Source organism: Macrosteles quadrilineatus, unplaced genomic scaffold, assembly GCF_028750875.1.
Source record: "Macrosteles quadrilineatus isolate MER2022 unplaced genomic scaffold, UCM_ALF_1.0 Scaffold_4__1_contigs__length_99947679, whole genome shotgun sequence".
NCBI classification, from domain to species: domain Eukaryota; kingdom Metazoa; phylum Arthropoda; class Insecta; order Hemiptera; family Cicadellidae; genus Macrosteles; species Macrosteles quadrilineatus.
In genome coordinates, this window is record NW_026542597.1 from 34427388 (window position 1) to 34450411 (window position 23024).

The following is a 23024-nucleotide window of genomic DNA, read 5'->3' on the forward strand; positions in this document are numbered from 1 at the left end:
GAAAACTAACTATAAGAGATATAAAAAAAAGTTAAATAGTAAGTGCCTTGGATTTTTTATTTAAAAAATTGTAGTCAAGTCAAAAAAAATATTTTAGCCGCCATTTTTCCAATATGGCCGCCAACTTTGATTTTTCTTATGGAACACCCTGTATTTTATGATGTATTCTGGTAGAAAATGTAATTTTAAGACGATTTTATTCTTGTAATTTTTTCATAAACCTAACCGTTTCAAAGATAATAATGGTTCAAGTTGTGAAATTTTGAATGGTTTTAGAATAAAACAGCTGGCATGCTTGCTTAGGCCTTTATCGAGACTCCTCATGCAGAAATTTCAAAACTTTAACCATTATTATCTTTGAAACGGTTAGGTTTATGAAAAAAATCACAAGAATAAAATCGTCTTAAAATTACATTTTCTACCAGAATACATCATAATATACTGGTTTGCTGGTTCCATAAGAAAAATCAAAGTTGGCGGACATATTGGAAAAATGGTGTCTAAAATAATTTTTTCGACTTTACTAAAATTTTTTTAATAAAAAGTCCAAGGCACTTACCATCTAACTTTTTTTTATATCTCTTATGGTTTTCGAATAAAACGGCTGGCACACTTATATCAATCACCCTGTATTTGTCTGTGATTTATGCCATTGCATACTAAAATTAGCATTGTTGTAAGCCCGTTAAAAGTTTGCTAGCTGAGATTCGATAACCATTAAAACGGGTTTACACCCCTAGCTGGAAAGTGTATTGATCAAATAAGATTTATTCGAAACCCTAAATTTGATAGCGTTCCAATAAACAATACTCCAGCTAGAAATTATCCTCCCATTCACCACCAAAATACTTGCAAATATTTTTGTTAAGGAAACTTGACTTCCATAGAGAAATTATTTACTTTTTAACTCGAATAAACTTTTTTGTATTACTCATAAAAAGTGCTTGTGTTGCACTGTTGCACCCATTTATAATTACGGCACATTAAAGATTCTCAAATCGTTCCCTACGATGAAATTGAATTCTGGGGAGGGAAATGAGGGTACTGAGGGGAGGGATCCGATTCAACAATCGTTGACTTGGTTGTTGAGTCGAGTCAGTTCAGTCGGTGACGGCGCCGCGACCTGTATAGGGACCAACCTAAACTTCACGTCTTCATGGCCACTGTGTGGATTATCGTTGCTTCGCTTTTTGCTGGTTAGTTGTTGGATTTACTTTTTAGAACAATTGCAAGATTTCACTTAAGTATATTTGCAAAGTCCCTATCCTTATGATTTTTAAATCGAATTATATAGTTGAATAATTTTTTAAATAATAAAATAACAACTGTTGAAATAAATTGAGTGCATAATACTAGTATAATATACAAAGAATAAATTTGTAGTTTTTTAATCAAATTTGTTTTTAGTAAAAACGTTACGTACAAGGCTATTATGTTTTTTAAATTTTCTTACAAAAATAAAACTAATTTGGTTTGCATATGTATATTGATTTGTCTGCAGGATTTATTAAATAGATTTTACAAGTTTTGAGATGAGTTTTTGGATAGAAAAATGAAGGATTAATTAAATTAATGCTTTACCCTTTTGAAACCCATATTATAACGGCGACAGCTGTTTTTTGTCCTGTTTGTGGCACGTAAATATATGTTTACAATAATCCGACCAAGATACTTTCCCATTCACTAACAAAACAATCAACATTTCTAAATGGAGGAGGTATTTTGTGTTTCTGAACTATTTTGTAATTATCAACAATTAAAAATTATTGTAAATCTAAACAAAAAACAAAGAATCGGTTGTCAGCTGACTAAAAAAATAAAATAATCCTAAATAAAATGTTGATAACTATAAACTCCAAGACGACACTATTTCTAGATAGACTGTTTAAGTGTTTGTTTGATAACGAACGGTACAATAATTAGGATTACCAAAATTATTTGTTTTTATTTCACCGTTGAAGAATAAATTAGCTTCGTTTCCTATTGAAATAATATTAATTTTAATGAGTACTTAGGTAGGTTTGCAGCTATTGAGGATTTTTTTTTGAAATGTTGATAGCTTAGTATGAATTAAACCAAATATTGCAAATAAACACAACTAAACAGTGCAACTGAACTAAGTTTCTATTTAAATTGTTCTAAGTGCTTATAACTTTTTTATTTTGATTTCCATAATCAATGGTTTGTTTATTCCTATTACTATTTCCTTCAATTATAAGAACAACATTGTTCATTATTCTTTTCTGGGCCTTGAACTACAATATAACTAGAATCTATAATAGGCATGCAAGTTTCTTTAAAACCTTTTATCTGAACTCGTGTGCACCACAGGGAAAATCTACGCATAGTGCTAGAAAGATATTTTCCTGTAGAAGTGCAGAATCCCTTTATATTTTTTTTGTCGTAGGATGCTAAGCACGAGCCTGGGATTGTTTTTCACATAGGGGTTGCGGCATTATCACTTAGATAAAATCCATTGGTGATTTGGCGGGATTTGAACCCGGGACCTCGGGAACCAAAGTACCAAACTCTAATCACTAAAAATAAGCACAAAATACCCCCGCCGCAGCAAACCTGCAGACTAAACGAATTTCCATTTACCTGGCTGGATTTCAAAAAAAATATTCCCTGAAAATGTTCAGATTTTTTCATAATTAAATAACATTAATTTCAATGGGTACCTAGGCTTGCTTTTACAGGGAAGGTAGGTGTGTTTTTTTATTAAAAAATTGATAGCTTAGTATGAAATAAACAAAATTGCCAAATTTGATTAAATACAATATCCATAAACAAGCAAACTTCAACAGTTTAAAATGGTTTACAATACCTGCATATAGTAATCCTTTGTTGCTGATTTTGGCAACTAGTTTTGGTTCATTATTGAACCATCTTCAGGCCTCAAGACCTGAAGACCTGTTGGTATTTTTTCAACAGTTTATTTATTCTCCATAAGAATAACATGACAAATATAAATAAAATTTCGACATCATAAAATGTGGGATTGCCCCTGAACTGGTTATAGTAACTAATATAATGGTTTTAAATACCTTCAGTCACCAGTTCAAATAAGTCGGCTATTGCGACCTAGGTTTCGGCACGAAGTCGTGATGATGGTACAACTTCGCGCCGAAACCTAGGTCGCAATAGCCGACTTATTTGAACTGGTGACTGAAGGTATTTAAAACCATTATATTAGATAAATAAAATATATTAGGCATACAACAACACTTCAGTATACAAAATTATTTCTTTTTTTAAGCTCTACAAAATTTTCTGCAAAGAAATTGGGAAATTTTATGTTTTTTGAGTAAAAAAATGGAAAACCCAATTTTTACCCCATAAAATCCCCCATAAACCATCGTTCCCATAGTCCGATCATGCTGGTTCGTGAACTTGTTCCAATAAACGTAGGTTTACACGTTTCTAAAAAAATTAATCAAAATGGGATAATTTTTGCTCGAGTTATCGCGATATTGGATATATACATGAATTTGAACGGAGGGTGTTTTTGGCCTCTGGGGACCTTAAAAAGAAAAAGTAAATCGGTCCCGGACCCAGGTCTTGCCATGAGTACTACGGTAATAGCGTATTCCCTATATGGCAAATTCGCTAAAATGAATTAATGTTACGTTACTAGCCCAGTAAGTGGGATTTTCGTGCGAGTGTGTTAAACCTTACCGGGCGAGTTGAATACGGATAAAAAAAGTACCTGTTTCTGTGTATTATAATGTAACAAAAATTGCATGGGTCGCTATGTTGGTGACGAAATAACAATGAAATAAACAGAAAATAAAAACAAATGGAAAGAAAGCCAATCACACGTTTAATTTACAGTGTGAGGTGAAAATTGAGAAGTCTGTACATTACATATTTTTGGCCCAGTTTTTCGACCTCTAGTAATTTATAAAATGCCTTCCTGGTTTGCTGTAAACCTCCTTTTTACCCCACCCCCCTTCTCACAGAAAAAATACAAGAAACCGACCGTAAACATGTAGATTGGCCTGGATCTCGTCTTTGCTAATTTCATAATCTCGCGCTGCATCTTAACGCGAATGCAAAACACCCAATTTCACATGTAAATATCCCATTTACATTTATGGCAGACGCCGAGAATACAAACGCCTCGTTTTAGAGCTGTACAAAAGAACTTAAATATACTTAAATATACTCGTACTTATTTATATTTTACTACCGTACCATAAACTACGTACCGTACCGTAAATAAAGTCCTAGTTACAATTAATTACTTTATTAACTATTCTATAGGCCAATATAAGTTAGAATTCGTGTACAGAAATCGACGATTTTATTACATAAGTTTAGTGTAGTGCTTGCTTTTCGATACACAGAACCACAATTTTTTTGGAAAACGTTACCTTGTTTGGCGTAATTGAAAACCAATAAAATTAAACTAATATTATATCAGGCAAGCTAAGCTAAACTAACGGTTTCAGTGCACTGTAAAACGGTGGTCCTCTTCTTGAAAAGACTCGAAAAGGATAATGAAAATATTTACTAGACCAAAGACGACAGAATCAAGCAGTTTGTTAAAAGCAGCAATGCCAGACAAGCTCTTACAATTGGTATGACTAATTAGCTCAAGACTAGTCATGCATTGTCCTGGAATAATTATTGTGGTCGGTGATTAATACAGTAGCCATTGTGGTTATAAAGTTAGCCACATCTTGTTTTCCGCCGAAATGCTAAACAAGTAAATGACTGTTTTAACAATATACCTTTGATTCTTGAATACCCAGTTGTTCCGTATTGATACGAAAAATGTCAAGTACTGTAATTTTGTATTTTACAGCGGTCGAAACCCCCTATAGCTACACCCGTTTCTTTTAAATGCAATTAGATTCAGGTTAGGAAGTTATTGCTATGGAAAATACTCGTCAACATTAATATCTCCTCCATAAAAACATCGAAAAAGATAAATGATACTCAAGTGTCCATGTCAAATTTGGTTTGGCAACTTCCCCAAGCCTAAAGAAAGCAACAGCCAGCTGGACGCCCGAGTCCGAGACGATGAATGAATTTATTTCTGTCTTGTTCCAACTAATCCAACCTGCTATTCGCTAGATTCTGCCGTTGACTTTGGACAAGGCCACACTAAAAAACTTTTTTTTAGTGTGGCCTTGCTTTGGATCATGGAAATTCACTTTTGACCCTATTGTAAAGTTTTAGGCCTGTTTTGTTTGTAAAACAGTTCGAGCCTATCGTCCTCGTCATAGAATTTGAAGGCGGGACACTGTGACATTAAAATAGGATCTAAAGTCTTTGGTTTAATCCACAGGCTCGATCACACCAAACAGTTCCGTAGAATGCTGAACACCAATGTTCATGAGTTGTCATGTTGGTTACCTATTATTTGCTCGCCTGCTGCCTAATTGCCTAATCTCCACATACTAGTTAGACAAGAATGACATGAATCATTATAGATCGGCTTTGATGTTCCGCTGCTACATACACATACTCTCCGGTTGAGTGTTTGTCAACAAACAATACTATCGCCAATGTCCAATGCACATTTATAATGGTACACTATTCCAATGCTAGTAGAAATTACGTAGTTGTGCTGAGCCACCGTCAGAGTGGGCTGATTAAATTACTGATTTCGGTCGAATAATCCAACTTTTTAACCAAACCAAACAACGAAAAATATAATTTTTAATGTAGAGCTCGCCCCGTGGTCGAAAACGCAACCAAAATTATGTATTGTGCAAACTTCTCTATTTTCACCCCACGCTGTAAATAAAACATGTGATTGGAATTTCTTCCATTTTTTTCAATTTTCTGTTTATATTTTGTTGTTATTTCGTCACCAACATGGCAACCCATAAGGTCCATGTTAATTTTTACAATTTAAAATTCATTTTTTGTGCTTATTTTTGAACCTATTTTAATTTATAAAGGGATTCTGCACATCTAGAGGAAAATATCCTTCATTTTTCTTGTGAGTCGGTGGCTCAGTTGGTAGCGTCGCGGACTTCGGGTCCAAGGCAGTAGTGTCGTGGGTTCGGATCCTGGTTACTGCCACAAACGTTTTCAGTACAGTTCACCTTTGTACTGTACCGGCTCACCCCTTGCTTTGCTGGATACGTTCCACGCACAAATCTGTAGTCTATGTGGACGGGCAAATGCAAGGTAAAAAGAGGCCGCCAACCTCTTAAAAAAAAAAAATTGTACCAACAGCGTGTAATTTGTTCCAGTAGTATAGTCAGGCTAGCTGTCATAAGTTTTGCAAAAGTTTTTTTAGTATATAAGATGATTCTGTGTGTGGCTGATTTAACTATGACTGATTTAACTTAAACCAAAATACAGACGGTCCATATAAATGAGATGTCTATTTCAGAATGCAAAAAGTACAATACTTAAGCGTACTAAAAAAACGACTGCTCAACATAAATTACAAACTAAGCAGAGAGGATAGACATTCTGTAAATGTCATATCTCCGACATAACAACAATTGTTCACCGCTCCCATTTAAACAACGACAGCTGACGACGACGAAGCTATAATTAGAATCAACATTAATAATCAACTCTCGCACAATCGTGCATCTCTGCATTGAATAACTGACTGCAGATTGAAATGAGAATTACTGCATAACTAACGGTACAGAGCGTACAGACTACTACATAAAACAGTGTGCAAATTACTGAAAAGTGACAGTGGATAGTGTGTGAATTACCCCATAACTGTCAGTGCAGTGTGTATAAATTACTCCATAACCGACGGTGTAACTTTAAGAACTACTCCATAGCTGTCAGTATGTCTTGTGAACATTACTCCGTAACTGTCAGTGCATTGTGTCTGAATTACTCTACAACACTTTCAATGTGATGTGTCTGTAAATTTGCGTTGCACAAATTAACTGCATAACCACGCATAACTGACCGCATGGTCAATTGGGGATGGCGAATGAATTAATGAAACCAATGCCTATCAATGCTACTATTGAATTTAAATGATGCGTGGACTAGAAAAACTTATACTTTGAGTGCGAATTGCCCTATAACTTGCAATACATTATTGAATTTCTCCAAATTTCAGAACTTCATAGTGAAATATACCTTAACCTAAAGTATAACTGACACTACACGGAAGTGTTTTAAGTTATAGTTATCTAAAACTAGCTTCAAGAGCATATTATGTGTACACACAAACTATATGTACGCCAACTGTGCAATTTAATTAATTACTACTGGTACATAGTAAAGGACTGAGCAACTGACATTATTAGTCGAGTTGATAAATATTGCATATCTGACAATCGATGACATGTATATTAATGTATAACTGGCATTGGCAAGATGTTTAAATTACTGCAAGATTAACAGTTTGTGGTGTGTTAACACTTACAACGTTTAACTTAACTTATGTCCGTTATGTTTGTAGATAGTAAATTACGTATTTATCGCAGTTAAATTTCTTCCCAACCATAAACTTGATTTATATTTGCTGTAAGATAGTTGTAGATAGTTCTACAATATTTTGTGTACACCGTAATATTTTTTATATACCAACCGATACGAGAAAAAAAATAATTCATTGCTTGATCACTCTACAGATTTATCCATCATCTATACTTCTATACTTATTATATAAAAATCTAATGGTGTCTGTCTGTATGTGTGTTACTAATAGGTGCAAAAACTACTGAACCAACTGGGCTTAAATTTTACAAAAATATAGCTACCATACCAAGGACCATTATAGGACTATTCACATTTCGATACTGACCGTAGGCTTTGGCCCTTTGGCTTTAAAAGTTCTGAGGTGAACATTTTAAAATTAAATATTGATTGGTCTCCATGGCTGCGATGAGAACACTAACAATGTTTGTTTACATTTGTTTTGACATTTAAATGTAAACATAGAAGAACTGCTAAACTGCATATTTCACAATTTCAGACAGCTGATACAAAGAAATTAAATATAATATTTTCCATAACTATGAGGTAAGTTTATTTTAATCTAACCTTTTATCATGGATTATTTATTCTAAAACTATGTCAATGATTATAAACAAATATTCTATAATCGTTGCTGTATCAACTCCGGCTCTGCTTTGGATTTTTAAAGCGTCTAAGTTATGAAAATAATGTTATTGATATGTTTTCATGGAAACAGTATGAAAATTACAATGTATAGATTTTTGTATGAATTTGGAGGCTACTTTAAATAAATTGTAACTGCTTAATATGTGTTAGATTAACTTAACATAACTTGCCATAACAAACCTGTGCTTAAATTAAACTAAAGAATAATCAATAACTAAATTGCACGTCGTTGACTTTTGTTTTCTAAAATCTGTTGTAGGCTATATGTTTAACTATATTTAATTATCAAGTGGTAAAACAAAATACTCTTATTTTATCTTAACATAGCTTTCAGTTCACATTTACTTTATTTGGTACATTTATTATTTGGGTTTTGCCACACCACTGATTAAATTAAACCAAGGAAAATATCATAAAACTAAGCAGTAGGTACACAGTGTTTTTTGTTTCTAAAATCAATGAAATATCGGTTACTATTTTTACTTAATGGTAAGTGTGAAAATGTAAAGGCAATGGACGATGGAACTGATTAAAAGAACTGGTTTGTATATTAAGTTGTTTGTTGGTTTTCTTTTAGAGTAGAATCAGAGATGCAATGAAACATATACTGTATTTGCTATTACATTTTTTAGTCCTTGATGCTTTGATAATCATATTAGTTTTGTCTGCTGTCTTTAATGCAAAATTATTTGTTTAAAATTTTTTATAGTACCTATAGATATAGTTTTTTTAATATTTTAAAAGACTGTGTTGATAAGGCACAGCAATATTTCTAAAGTTTATAACAGCTGACTTAGTTTTGCTAATGATTTATTGTGAGTGATGAAACTGAAGATGGGAGGATTTGTGATTTAAAAGAAAAGTGAAATAAAAAGAAAATGTTTATTTCAATTTAATAATTAGTATTTTTGCAACTTCAAAATTGAAATTTTTATCACATAATCGTCTATGAAATAACGAACAGCTGTTCGGATCAAGATTATTTTTCTACCTGTCAATGATATGTTTACAAATGTTGTTTACAAATACCGCAACTATTTCGAATCACGTTTTGAAAGCAAATCCCAACCAAGTGAGATTAAAAACGTTTTTCTTACATAACGGATTTAATTAATCGCAAGTGCAATAATATAGTCTAATAGTGTAACCGTAAATGAAATTAAATAACTAAACATCGTCCAAATCGGAACCAGAAATTCTTTGAGTATAAAATGTTTCTTGAGTTTTGACAACCAGAAAGAAGAAGACCTTGAATCAGTGTTGTATAGGGCTGTGACACTGAAATGATCGTCGCCAATAGCTTACAAAAAAGGTTTCCACTCATTGACGGCACTTCAATGGCGGTTGTGTAAAGTGTAAAGTAAAAAATCACAACTGCAGTGGGTGATTGTAACAGAGGTTTAACAGAGGAAGTGCTAAACTCGCTTTTCCAATGTGTCACTTTATGTTTCTACTCACCGTGTGATGCAATCGCTGGACCATACAGCCAATAGGCCCATAGCTCATATCTTGGGTACGTAAGCATACATATTTATTCATAACAACCTTTTTTGACGACGATCCTTAATACCGGTACTTTTCCATAGAATACATGGCCTACCTACTTAAGAAATAAAATTACAAATGACCAAAACCCCAACATTGTGTGATTTTTGTCACATTTCCTTCTAATATTAATAGATACACTAATAATTGTTTAGAGAATGCGTAATCTATTAAATAACAAAAAGTTGTTTGGGTAAGGTTGCTTTTTTTTAAACTGACACCGATAAGTTTACGCTATAACTTTTTACGAGAAAATCCAAAAGCAAGAGATCAATAACCTCGGGACTAGATATTAATGTATTTAATTGGTCCGATTTACTATAGTTCTTAGGTAGGTTCTTACGTAGGTACTGGTTCTTTTCCTTAGAACCGGTAGTTTACAAATTTGATATCGTTGGTGTTGCACCTTATTTATTAGAGCCGTCCGTATTCAATTTAAGTGATGTCTTAACTCTGTATAAGTTTTGCTTTTTCTGTCTGGATTCCAAATCTTAGCTTACCCGGTATGCTAAGAAAATGATAACCTATTTGAGTAAAACATTTGTTGGGCAAACCATCATGAATTGTTTACGCCTTTATATTGTTTATGTATCAATAGTTCGTGGCCTTTGTTGGATTGTTGTATTGTGTTGTTTTGTTGTATGTTGGTAATGTCCTTATTTCTCAGTGTTTCACGGAATGGACAAGAGCACCTTTGATACTGAAAATGTCAACCGGAATAAAGTGTTAAATGGTGAGGTTGAGGTAGTACTTTAAATACGTTTAAGTTAACCGATGTGGAAAGTAACTTTCAATTATAGGCCTACTTTAGGGCTACGCTTCATGGATCTATAAAACATTTTTTAGTTTAATCATTGGACATATGGACCAACACGATCCGGGTGACATTTAATTGCGAAGCATTTATTTTGGCTTGAACTGTCAGATACTGTATTTGTGAAGGTTTATATATAATAGTTTTGCCAGCATATCTGAAAATATGCAAACTAATTGCTGTTCTGAATCTTAATATAAGAAGGTTTCAACTGACTACTATAAGATCCCCGTGCGTAGAACGGGCACACAGCTAGTTAAGGCTATAAAAGTTTAATTTTGTTTCTAAAAGTGTTGGCGGATGTGTAACTATTACATGCAACAGATGTAAAGATTAAAATGTTTCTATTTTGTGTCCTCTTCATCCTGTGCAAAGCACGGGTACAACAGCTAGTATTTATTATAAGTAAAACCAAACTCAACCATACTCATGGAAATACACGCATTAGTCACTTTCGGGATCACGACTAGGCAATAAATCGCAGCTGGCAACACACCTTACAGGCGAGGGGTTTGTTGTTATGCTGAGGAAAACTGTGAAAAAATATCATGGCAGAACTCGTGAACTGTTGACTCGTAAAATATCAAAATTAAAAATGAAATATCTTTATGGGTTAGTGACTAGTAAAAAAAGTTTCAGTTTGTCCCTTGGATCAATGTGCATAATCTGATCAGAAGCATAGTAAAAACATAGTGGCTATAAAATAAACGTATCAGAGTTATAACAAATTTGTAATCAATTGTAGATAACATTGGTTTTTTTCAATCTTTGTATGTATGGCATTTGGTTTATCCAAGATCCTACTTTAAAAAAATTGGTTAATTTAACGACAACCCTGAAACGAGGAGTCTCGGGTTTTGCATTTTGAATTAGTTATTGTAAAAAACTCAAAAACTATTATACTCATTTTGTAAGTTATATGCCCGACAGAATCAGTTATAACAGCGTTAAATTTTACATTTCAAAACATATTTTTTTTTTTTTAATTAAAAGAATATACTGCAAGACATCACATCTTAGATCTGCTTAGCAAATCATGAAAAATACATTTACTTAGTTAAATTGTTAATTCTAAATGCTGTACCACTTTTTACAAACATTAAAATTAAAACGCAGTAAAAAGTGTTATCTGAAAAATTGAAGTGCGAGTTGTTTGACCATAGCAAAGATAAGACCAAGAACGTTTTTGGAAGATGCTTTTCTAATGGGCTCGTAGCTGTTAACGATCTGTTCGGTATTCAATTCTGACGCGGAACGGTGAAACATATTCTGAAGTGTTATCGTTTTAGAATGATGGTGTGAACGTGATTACCGTTGAGTTCTGTAAAATAAAATACCCCCGCCGCAGCAAACCTGCCGACTAAGCGAATTTCCATTTGTCTGAATTGATTTTCAGTTAAATATTTTATAACATTAGGTTTAACGAGTACCTAGGTTTGCTGCTACAAGGAAACTAATAAAGTGTGTTTTTGAGTAAAATATTGATAGCTTAGTACAAAATAAATAAATTTGCCAAGTTTGATCAAAATATATCCATAAACAAGCAAACTACAACATTTGACAATATTCTCCATAAGAATAACATGGGAATTTTAAATTTACAATTTTTTTAATTTTCTCCGTTACTAATAATCGAACAAAAATACTTTTATATACTAAATTATTTGTTTTTTTAAGCTCTTTAAAAAGGCCTAAAGAGAAATCGGGAAATTTTGTGTTTTGAGGGTCAAAAGTGAGAAAAACCAATTTTTACCCCATAAAACCCCCCGTAAAGCCCCGTTCCCATGGTCCGATCGTGCTGGTTCGCGAACTCATTCAAGTTTACCCCGCTTTACACCTTTAAACCAAATTTCATCAAAATCGGACAAAAATTACTCAAGTTATCGCGTTCACGGACGTATATATATATATATATAAGTCTATATATATATATATATATATACTTAAATAAAAATTTGAACGAATGGTGTTTTTGGCCTCTGGGGGCATCAAAATGAAAAAGTAAATCGGTCCCGGGTCTAGGTCTTACCGTGCCACCTACGGTAATAGCTACTTCCCTATAGGGAAATTCGCTAAAAAATCCAGCAAATAAATCCTTTGATATTACACATGAATTAAGGTGATTTTGGTACAGTACGGGAACAAGATAACTTAAGGATACATTTATTACATTTGTAAGTCAGTTTTAATTATTTCATCTTCTTGCATTTAAGCACAACAATTGAAATGGTTAGTTAAAATAACTAACGATCATGAGTAGTGAATTCATCGATATGGAAGGAGGATTGTCTTAAATGGAGCTGTTTCTATGCTGTCGCATTGTTGTCATTTACTTACTGTTAGCCAACCTAAGTACGGTAATGAAAATCATTGCGGATATCAGTTTGTTTAAGTCATGTGTTCGTTTCTGGATGCTCAAGATCTATATCGGTCATAAACTGTTGACATGTGTACGCCTTTTCAAATCTTTAGCTGTGAACTGAATTGTTTGCAGAAAGTTCACTTGCTGGCAACCGACAGTTTACATTCCTTTGCAGTTGTTGCTTTTGAAAGCCGTGGACAACTCTTTGAACTCAAGTTCTCTAGGTTGACTAGTTTTAAAAGTTATGAAGTTTTTATGTTACCGCTCTGAGAATTATAGCTTGCAAGTGATTGTCTTTTGCAAAAGATCCCCGCATTTCTTTAACAGTTTTTGAACTCATAGGCCAATAAAACAATACGATATACAAATCTCTACACAGTTAACAAATAAAAAAAAAAACGTTTACGAAGTCAAGCATGTTTATTTGCAATTTGATGTTTTCTTTAAGCATTTTACGTTTTGTAAGAGGTAACTTGGTTCAACCTGTTATTCCAGCAAAGAAACTTTCCACTCAAGAAAAATTACCTTGACAAAGTCAAACTTTCAACAAAGGCTTGTCAATATCAGTTTCGTTTCCTCAAAACTTCCAAAGTTTGCACCTATGATTTGTTTCAACGTCTTAACGGTTTCAGAGTAAATGCTTTTGACTGAAACTTTTCTTCAGATTGATTTAGAAAACGACACCATAACTATCTTTTTCCTACAGTAATCTGACAAAGCATGTTTCTTTGCACTATTGATAGCAAGTAAAGTAGCTAATTAATGCGTTTACTTTCCCGCACTCAAGTATTCCAACCGAACACAAAATAGGTTATAAGAATACATGTATTTGGCACGTAATACGTGTTTCTAGTATCCGTGACGAGTACGTTAGAAACAAGTTGGCAACACTACTAAATCGATCAGCTGGTACAGCGTTTTGTGTGGTTTTGTCGTTCAACGCTTTGCTTTGGACGATGGAAATTCGCTAAATGGGATGGACATTGTATCCAATAAACACAAGTGTAAATATTGCACAATTAATTTCTAGGTTATAGGTTATAGTTGCTAGGCAACGAAACGACTAAAAATCAGATAAGTTACAGATAACGACGTGTGAGCGAAAGTTGAAGCATTAGAATAAGGTTAGGTATACATGTTTTCCCTAACACAAAAACAGCTGATCCACAGAACATGTAAATTCATATTTTTTTTTGCTTATAAAGTGGTATTATTGTTCACCGTATTACGTCCCAAAAATAGCTGTTGACACCCTCAGTTTTTTAGATACTGCATTTTGGGCACGATTGTACCGTAGTTTATGTAGTTTTACACCCAAAAACAGACGCAGCTGTAAACAATATAATCTGTCGAAGAGGGTGATAGAGATTAAAGGGATTTGTGAGAGGAGGGCATGAGAGGAGGGAGGAATCTTTCCCTTGAAATTCGCTGATTTGTGAACTACACAGTTAATCACACTCCCCTAGCCTAGATGCTGATCTTATCATCTAGTGGTGTTAACGATATGAAACCCCTTTTAGGAAATTCAAGGATCAAACAATACAAATATAGTACTTAATTTCGCCATTGACGACTTTACTGAACTCCGATAGTTCCATTTAGTAAAGAAGCCCACATTTAGAGTAAGTGAGTCAATAAAACGATTTGTATTTGGACAAAACTCCAAGTAAGAATTATTTTGCTGTAGTCACCGTCGCCGTCATCCCCTACACGGGACGAGGGTGAACATCGCACGCGTCATCAACTTAATACAGCCGTAGCCGTAGTTTCTTGGTTTTGACACTTAAATGATTTGTGTCATAAAATGAGTCACGCAGGACATTTTACTCTCAAAACTTCTCCGTCCTTCTGTTGAAGAATGCCGTATTAAATCAATGCCTGTTTTTTTTCACAGTAATTTTTAGGAGCGAGCTATTTTCTGTGAACATTTCTGTAAACAATAATACTAATATAAATTTGTGTTAAAATTTAACATACTCGTATATTCCTGATTGCGAATTTAACTTTTATAAGCTACCATACTCCTTTTCCTTACCGTTGAACAAATTGTATAAACAGTTAGTTTCAGTATAAAGACTTTTTCTAACATACGAATAATGTTTTTTTTAATCTCAAGTAATATTTTTATAAAACTGGAATCAGCACGTCAAACGAAATGTTTACCAGCAGTTAAATAAATCTATGAATGCGAAGTAGCACTTAGTCGTAGTTAAGAGTTACCAACTTATTTTCAAGCGTACACGTATTACATCTATATAAATAAAATTAGAGTTTTGTCTGTACATTGTTCAGAATCATAAACTTTTAGGTAATTTTTACGTTTTATACATTAGAGAAACCGAAACAAGTCTCATCTCAATTTCTGTCTGTCTTCCAGTCTGTCTGTCTGGTACGGCCAAAGAGCCATTTTACGCGGCCTACTCCTGAAAAACGAGAGTACCTATCAAGTTCCAAATCATTTTAATGTATTCACTGGATTAGCGAGATTGTCTTTAGCCATTAAAATATGGCGTCACCACTTTATAAATAAAATGACGGACGTTTAAAAACCCAATTTTGTGCGATTTTTTGTAAAGTTTTCTCCCAATGTTTAGCACATATTCTTCTATGAAATAACGAACAGCTGTTCAAATCAAGATTATTTCTTCTAGCTGTCACTGATATGTTTACATTGAATGTTGTTTACAAATACCGCAACCATTTCCGATCACGTTTTGAAAGCAAATCCAAACCAATTAAGATTAAAAACGTTTTTCCTTACATAACGGATTTAATTAATCGCAAGTGCAATAATATGTAGGGTAACAGTAAATGAAAATATAGATTCTTTGTGTATAAAATTGTTCTTGAGTTTTGATAACCAGGAAATAGACTTTGAATCAGTGTTGTATATTGCTGGGAAACTTACATTTTTTAAATGAGCGTTTTCAGTCGAGACTCGGCACACGACCGACGCGCGTCTACATGTCCATAGTAAAAATAAAAGTAGGCCTACTGTGTATTTATGTTTTATTCGTCATGTGTATAAGTGTACAGTTCGTGTATGTGTTTCAAAAACTCCAAGACGCACCTAATGGGGAAGCTCAAGACCTTATATTAGGACTGATGATGGCGATTTAATTTCGTCGAAATGCATCTCCTGCAATAGGATACATTAGGATCGACCGGCGGACACAGGTAATTTAGCCTTTTATTGATTGTCATACCGATCCGGAACAACAAACAACATAAAATGAATTCATGATATTTTGGAGGGTTGAGTTAAACAAACCAGATTTGCAACTTTAATTTTACCTGTAATACAGTTGATTAAAACTGCAATATTAAATTATAATCTACCTTACGGATCATTGCACAAAGCATTTGCATGTACAGTATCAGAAGATAATTTCTAGCCTTCATATTATAATATAACATAATATAATAATATGAATACAATGAAGTTATGTAGATCTATAATAAATAGTTTGGCCAGCATATCTGAAAATATGCAAACCAACTGCTGTTCTTTATATAAGAAGGTTTCAAATGATTTCTATAAGATCCCCGTGCGTAGAACGGGTACACAGCTAGTGCCTAATAAAATCACACTTTTTGCTTTGTTTGGTTCGCATACTGGAGTGTGCGGCAAAAAAGATTAGTGCAGGAAAAGTAAAATTAATGCGGCAAAAGTAAGTAAATGCAAAAATTAGCTATTTTGCGTGCTATAATCAGTACAAGAAAGCCTGCTTTGTCAAATAACTGTAGAAAAAATATATTTTCCCAAGTTTTTTTTTATCGAATGGATGGTTTGGTAATAAAGGAAGTACGTATACCTACATTTCAGTTTATACCTAAATTTAGTTTGAATGTTAACAGCATATCTAAAAATGAATTATTCCAAACTATGTTAATTGTATCTAAAATGAGAGTTGGACCACAGCTTGAGGAAGTTAGGTGTCTATTTTCACTAAACATCCGACTGTAATAAATTGTGCGTGACAGCATATGATCTATTCGTAGGAGTAGCCGTTCGTTAATTTATACTTACGTCTATTTCTTAATTGATAAAAGTTTAATTGGTTTTATTAACAGTCTGAAATTTGAATCCAGTTGCTTTTTCAATCATAAGCCTAAAAATGTCAAATTTTTTCTGACACAATACAGTCGACGACAAGAGCCTGGGTACACTTCCGTCAGGATAACATGGGAACTATGTTGTCAAAAACTACCGAATGAAAGATTATTCAGTAAATCGATTATTTCATTCGATATATCGTTTGCTTATGTAGGTTCTAACCAACCAAACGATGTATCGAAGGAAATAATTGTTATATTGATCGATATTTTAATTCGGTTGTTTTTGACAACAGATACGGAAGTCTACCCAACGAATCTAAAGGAATTCCTACACTTAAATGAAAATATTTGGCATTACTTTACGAATCGGACAATAATTCTGTCTACTTGTGCAAAAAGTCTTTCGAAACTGTTACAACACAAAAACCACCTATATTTACGGGTGTCTGAAATTATGTCATAAGATCGTCTATTTAGCATTCAGACATATCATTAATTATTTTATGAAAAAGCGTAGAAATGTTCACCTTAAACGCACTACAAAAATAAATATGTTTGTAAAGTAGTTTTCCTGACATTTCTGTACCTGTATTCTTTTAAATGTTTGAACCTATTGTTCCGTTTATTTAGCTGTTTGTTTACTTACAATTATTGCAAATCCAGTGATCTTTAGAAAACTATAGGATCACTGACTTTATTTTCTTCCCAACTTCCAATGTTCCGAGTTGTTTTCGTAGTTTTCTCCCCAATCTTCTAAGAGCTTTTCACCCCTGTTAACACTATTACATTAAACTTGATTTATAACTGTTTATTTTCAACTCACAAACCTTTCCTATATCTTCTGTTGCACCTCTGACACTATAGACGTGTGTACTTAAACATTTTCAAGTGTAACCATTTGCATTTGTAAAATTGCATTTAAATTGTTTTAGTTCTAGGCAAACAATTCAATTTATTGAAATGTTTAGATTTAATTTTTTAATGCAATCAGTTCAAATATTTATTCGGAAATTCACAATATAGACATATTGTACATCTGAGCAACTGAGTGGTTATAGCGCTCGCCTGACAATGAGAAGATTGGCGGTTCGATGCTGTAAACGCCTTTAACTTTTTAATACGAATAGCTTGAAACTGAATCCAGCTGTCCTCGATCAAAATGGGTTTTTAATAGTACTAACTAAAGAGCCAGCTGATCTTGGTAAACAAGAAACCATACAACTTATTCAAATCATCATCTATATAAATGTAATAGTAACTAAAAGCACTATCCCGTAACAGTAGGCTATATTTCACTACTAAAGTGACTTATTTCGGGGCCTATCTCGCCCCGAAATGGGACTTTCGTGACGAGAATTGAACGATACTTTTTATCACGATGAAAAAAAAACTATTCCGTCAAACTTAAAAAAATGTCTGATATTTCGTAATCCATCCATTTTTATAATCTTAACACAATACGGCTGTACAATTGATTTTAGTGTAAAATTCAGCTGATTGTAACGTTGTTGATGTCAGGAAATAGTTATTTGTGCAACTAGTGAGAAAAGTGAGCAATTGACTTGCGAGTGAGGAATGGTTTCTCGAGTGAGGCAATTAATTGTACTTTGAACTCGAGTTGCACATTATACTTTTCCTACAGTTACCTAACAATGTACATGTTCTCTCACTGATTTGAGAAAGCAAAGTGGCCAATTCGCTCATCAGTGAGACAATGTTAACATTGTCTCACTCTAATTACTTTGTCTCACTCCAGATTTGCAACGTGAAGGCACGAAATAGTGAGCGCGTAAGCTGCAGGCAACGTCGTATGCGCGCGAAATACGTTGGCAGCACTGGCTGTAAATCAGCTGGTCAGCTGTTGTACTGTTGTATTTGTCACTTCACATTAAATGTTATATTAAAAGTTCACTTTTGTGTAAAAATAGGTTATGTTTCTTCACAAATTTATTTTCCTACAGTTACCTAACAATGTACATGTTCTCTCACTGATTTGAGAAAGCAAAGTAAACCAATTCGCTCATCAGTGAGACAATGTTAACATTGTCTCACTCTAATTACTTTGTCTCACTCCAGATTTGCAACGTGAAGGCACGAAATAGTGAGCGCGTAACATGCAGGCAACGTCGTGTGCGCGCGAAGTACGTTGGCAGCAATGGCTGTAAATCAGCTGGTCAACTGTTGTACTGTTGTATTTGACACTTCACATTAAATGTTATATTAAAAGTTCACTTCTGTGTAAAAATAGGTTATGTTTGAAGAAACATAAGACCAATTTATTTGTTTTATGGTAACTGTAGGAAAAGTACTCGCCTACGGCTCGTGAGTAAGGGTTTCTCTCGAGTGAGTCAATTGTTCACTTTTCTCACTAGTTGCACAAATAACTATTGTTTTATGGTAACTGTAGGAAAAGTATAATTTATGTAGCGAAAGTAACGTTTATGTCGGAAAAGTCAGCTGATCACTATTTGTTTTTGGTGTATGGAAATTGAAGATTTTCGAAGAACTCAGCTATGTAGAAATGGGCTATTTTCGAATACGGGGCTAAGAAAAATACTTCCTGTCATCGCCAAGTATGGCTACAGACATTTGAGTTCTGAGCTTGTTTACTTTGTCGACTTCATGCCTAATTTATATCTAAAGTTCAATGTATTTTATGCTTATGTTGCTGGGCTAATACTCAATACTGTATAGGCCTTTTAGTGTGATTTTAATATTGAAACGTGAGAATACCGTTACGTTGCATACCGTGTAGAGGTCTAGAAAGCATTGGTAAATTAGAATTATATTTTAGTATATACTTTATCGTACATGTTGCGTATTTAATTTGTGTAACCCTCCAAACTTTTCTTTTTATACGTTTAAATAAATATGATTGATGTATTATTTTCTTGGATTTAACTAAACAATGTACAATCGATTAAAAAATATATACTGTATTAGGAAATTTGAAAAAATACCTACGGTACATTTAAATACACGAGAAATAAAGAGTCGAATCAATTAAATTACAGTACAACGTTTTGTAAAGATTTTTTACATTGAAAAGTAATTTATCCTAATCACGTCTATAAATAATGTTTAAAAATCGGTTTATAAAATGTTCCTTAATATTAATAACTAACCATCTGTATTAAAATTTTCAGGACAGTTTATCTCATTTACGCAGGTTACATCTCATTTACTCGACACGTACTAACTAATAACTATAAATAATTATTTGAGTTGACGAACTCAAACAATCGACAAGAAGTTATCGCAATGGTTAGAACAGCGTTTCCATTGTAACATAAGAGTTGTTAGTAAGTTGGTAACAACACTAAAATCCACAAAAGTCTTGTAGTAAACCACCCCAACTGTGGATGGGTTGAAACTACCCCTCTATCAACTGTTAATCACATTACTGCAAACAATGTTACATGAGTTTTAACAAAATTCCCTATTTTTAAAATTAAAACGTTTTTATTAGGTCGCTTTCTTGTCCGCTACAAATTTTGCAACCGATTTTATACTAACTTCCCGATGAGCTAGGGACTTGAAACTTGAAACATATCTCACAAATGGAAGACAATGCAATATTATACAATTTAATTTTCATATTTCCCTTGGGCTACGCCCCATGGGCTTGTTTTTATTAAATCGATTTCTTGCAAATTTTGATACTTCCCGATGAGCTAGAGACTTGAAATTTGAAACATAGCTCACAAATGGATGACATTGCAATATTATATCATTTAATTTTCATATTTCCTTTCGGGCTACGCCCCATGGGCTTGTTTTTATTAGCTCGCTTTCCTACAAATTTTGATATCAATTTTAAACGATGTAACCGATAAGCTAGAGACTTGAAATTTGAAACATAGCTCACAAATGCATGACAATGCGATATTATATCATTTAATTTTCATATTTCCCTTGGGCTACGCCCCATGGGCTTCCAAATTTTTCATGTTTACATTTTGAAAGGATGTAAATATATCAACTAATTTAAGTCAGCTGTAAATACTTAAATTTGACAGTTCAAAAAGCAGAGGTTAAGAGGTACAGGTTATGCTCCCAAGAGATTCTTTATACAAACAAACATTTCAAAATAAAGATAAACAATCTGATTGCAGATATAAAGGAGTTTGTTAATAATGTCATTTGTTATTTATTTAGTATTCTATAAAGTAAACAATAAATCAAATAGATTGATATATTTATAGTTAATAGTAGGCCATACATGCAATCTAATACATAATTATATGCAAAGAAACTCAAATAAACCTTGGATTTCCCACATGCCTCTGTCTTAATCTGATATAGACGCTTGAAATAGATTTAACATGCACACACATTAAAACTAAAAAGTATAAAATAATTTATAAATAAAAAACTTTTTAAAACAAAACGTTTTTAAACGCCCTAAAAAGTACAAAATAATTTACAAATAATTTATAAATATGTTGAGAGAGTATAAATACTTGTACGATTTAAAACGAAAAACGTGGGGTGCATGCAATAGATAGTTTACAATTACCTTCACCTACTGAACTAATGTATTATTATAAATTAATTGCATGCACCCAACGTTTTTCGTTTTAAATCGTACAAGTATTTATACTCTCTCAACATATTTATAAATTATTTGTAAATTATTTTGTACTTTTTAGGGCGTTTAAAAACGTTTTGTTTAAAAAAGTTTTTTATTTATAAATTATTTTATGTAACCAATCTTCCCTAACAAAATAGGGAAGAAGCTATTACTGTAGGTGAAACAGAAAGACATAGACACGGTACCTAGGGAGAAAGCACATAGTATCTACAAATAAAGATTTCTTGTAAAGGTAACAACTCATAACTACTTTCAACTTGTTTTGATTTTTTTTTGCAAACAATCAGCTGTTTAGTAAGATATTTAATTATTTCGCCTCTTACGGTTGGGTTATTGTTCATTATACCATCGATATGTCCAACTATTGACAAGAAGGCCACAATAAGCGAGAACCGAATAAAGCTATTGATACATATTTTGTATACATGCGATTGTCACAAACGAAATTTACAATCGAGTTAACAACAGCTGTCTTTAACTTCATAGCGGCTAGCAAAATAGAAGTTTGAAAGTCGTTTTCAGAGGTTGTCTTTACATGAAAAATATTTTCGGTTTGTTCCTTAGTTAGCTTAAATAGTGGTGCAATATGACGAAAATATAGTACTGTACATCAAACGGACAAAAAGTCTCTTTTCAACCCTAGTGATGAAATGTACTATTTTGACAAATTCCAAAACCCCATTACACCCCTTTCTCATTACCCGATCTTGCTGGTTCGCAAACTCATAAGTTTATCCAGCTTCACACATGCATAGGCTACATCTGGCCTCTGGGGATATCAAAATGGAAAAGTAAATCGGTTCCGGGTCCAGGTCTGGACGGGCATTAATTGCGCCAACTGCCCTGAGTTTGGTAGTCGCGTATTCCTGAATTTCGCCAAATACTCCAGGGAACCACCTGATATGTTCCTTAACCAAGCCAAGTCTTTTACTGTATAATTGAGTAGGTTACGATACGTTAGGCTAGGTTAGGTTATGACAGATTAGGTTAGGATGAGACGTAAACAAGGACATTCCTTCTGCCTGCAACTCACCCCTACCTGGGGGCTTGGCGCATCTAAGGAACATTTTGGGACCCTTTGAGAGCCTGGTGCAATTAAGTAACTGTTTGGCGCAATTAATGCACGACCCCAGGTCTTACCGTGCCACGTACGGTAATAGCCCATTCCCATGTGGGAAGTTCGCAAAATGTTATATTCAGCACTCATGCTTATTGTCCCTAAGCTACTTTCTAGTTCATATAATTAACGTAATAGCATACAACCAAGTGTTTTATGTAAAACTAGCAGAGTACCCGTCCTTCGTACGGGGTTGGCATATAAGTATAAATACTTTTAGGTATGGGAGAGGACACGGTTTATTAAAATTTGGTCTTTTAATTTAAACGGTATTATACTATATAGTATCATGTAGTGTCCTATAGTATCTATCATAGCCCTAATATTCTACCACTGCACCTAAACCATGAAAAAAAGTTAAGTTCTCATTGTGTACCACAACTTTTTGTTGCTAGTTGGTTAAAATTAGCTCTGGTCATAAATGCAAAAAACATAATAGTGCTGCACCCTGTTGGTAAGCCTTATA

At 33.5% G+C, this 23024-nt stretch overlaps 1 protein-coding gene across 1 annotated transcript in view; it reads left to right on the forward strand.

Annotated features, from left to right (window-relative positions):
- Window positions 1-1118: 1118 nt before the first annotated feature.
- LOC128992382 (uncharacterized) overlaps window positions 1119-23024 on the forward strand; it is a 39952-nt gene continuing 18046 nt past the window's right edge. Inside the window, exon 1 of the mRNA XM_054415934.1 lies at window positions 1119-1196. Within this exon, the coding sequence (XP_054271909.1) occupies window positions 1157-1196 (40 nt within the window). The 5' untranslated portion in view covers window positions 1119-1156. The remainder of the gene's footprint in view (window positions 1197-23024) is intronic.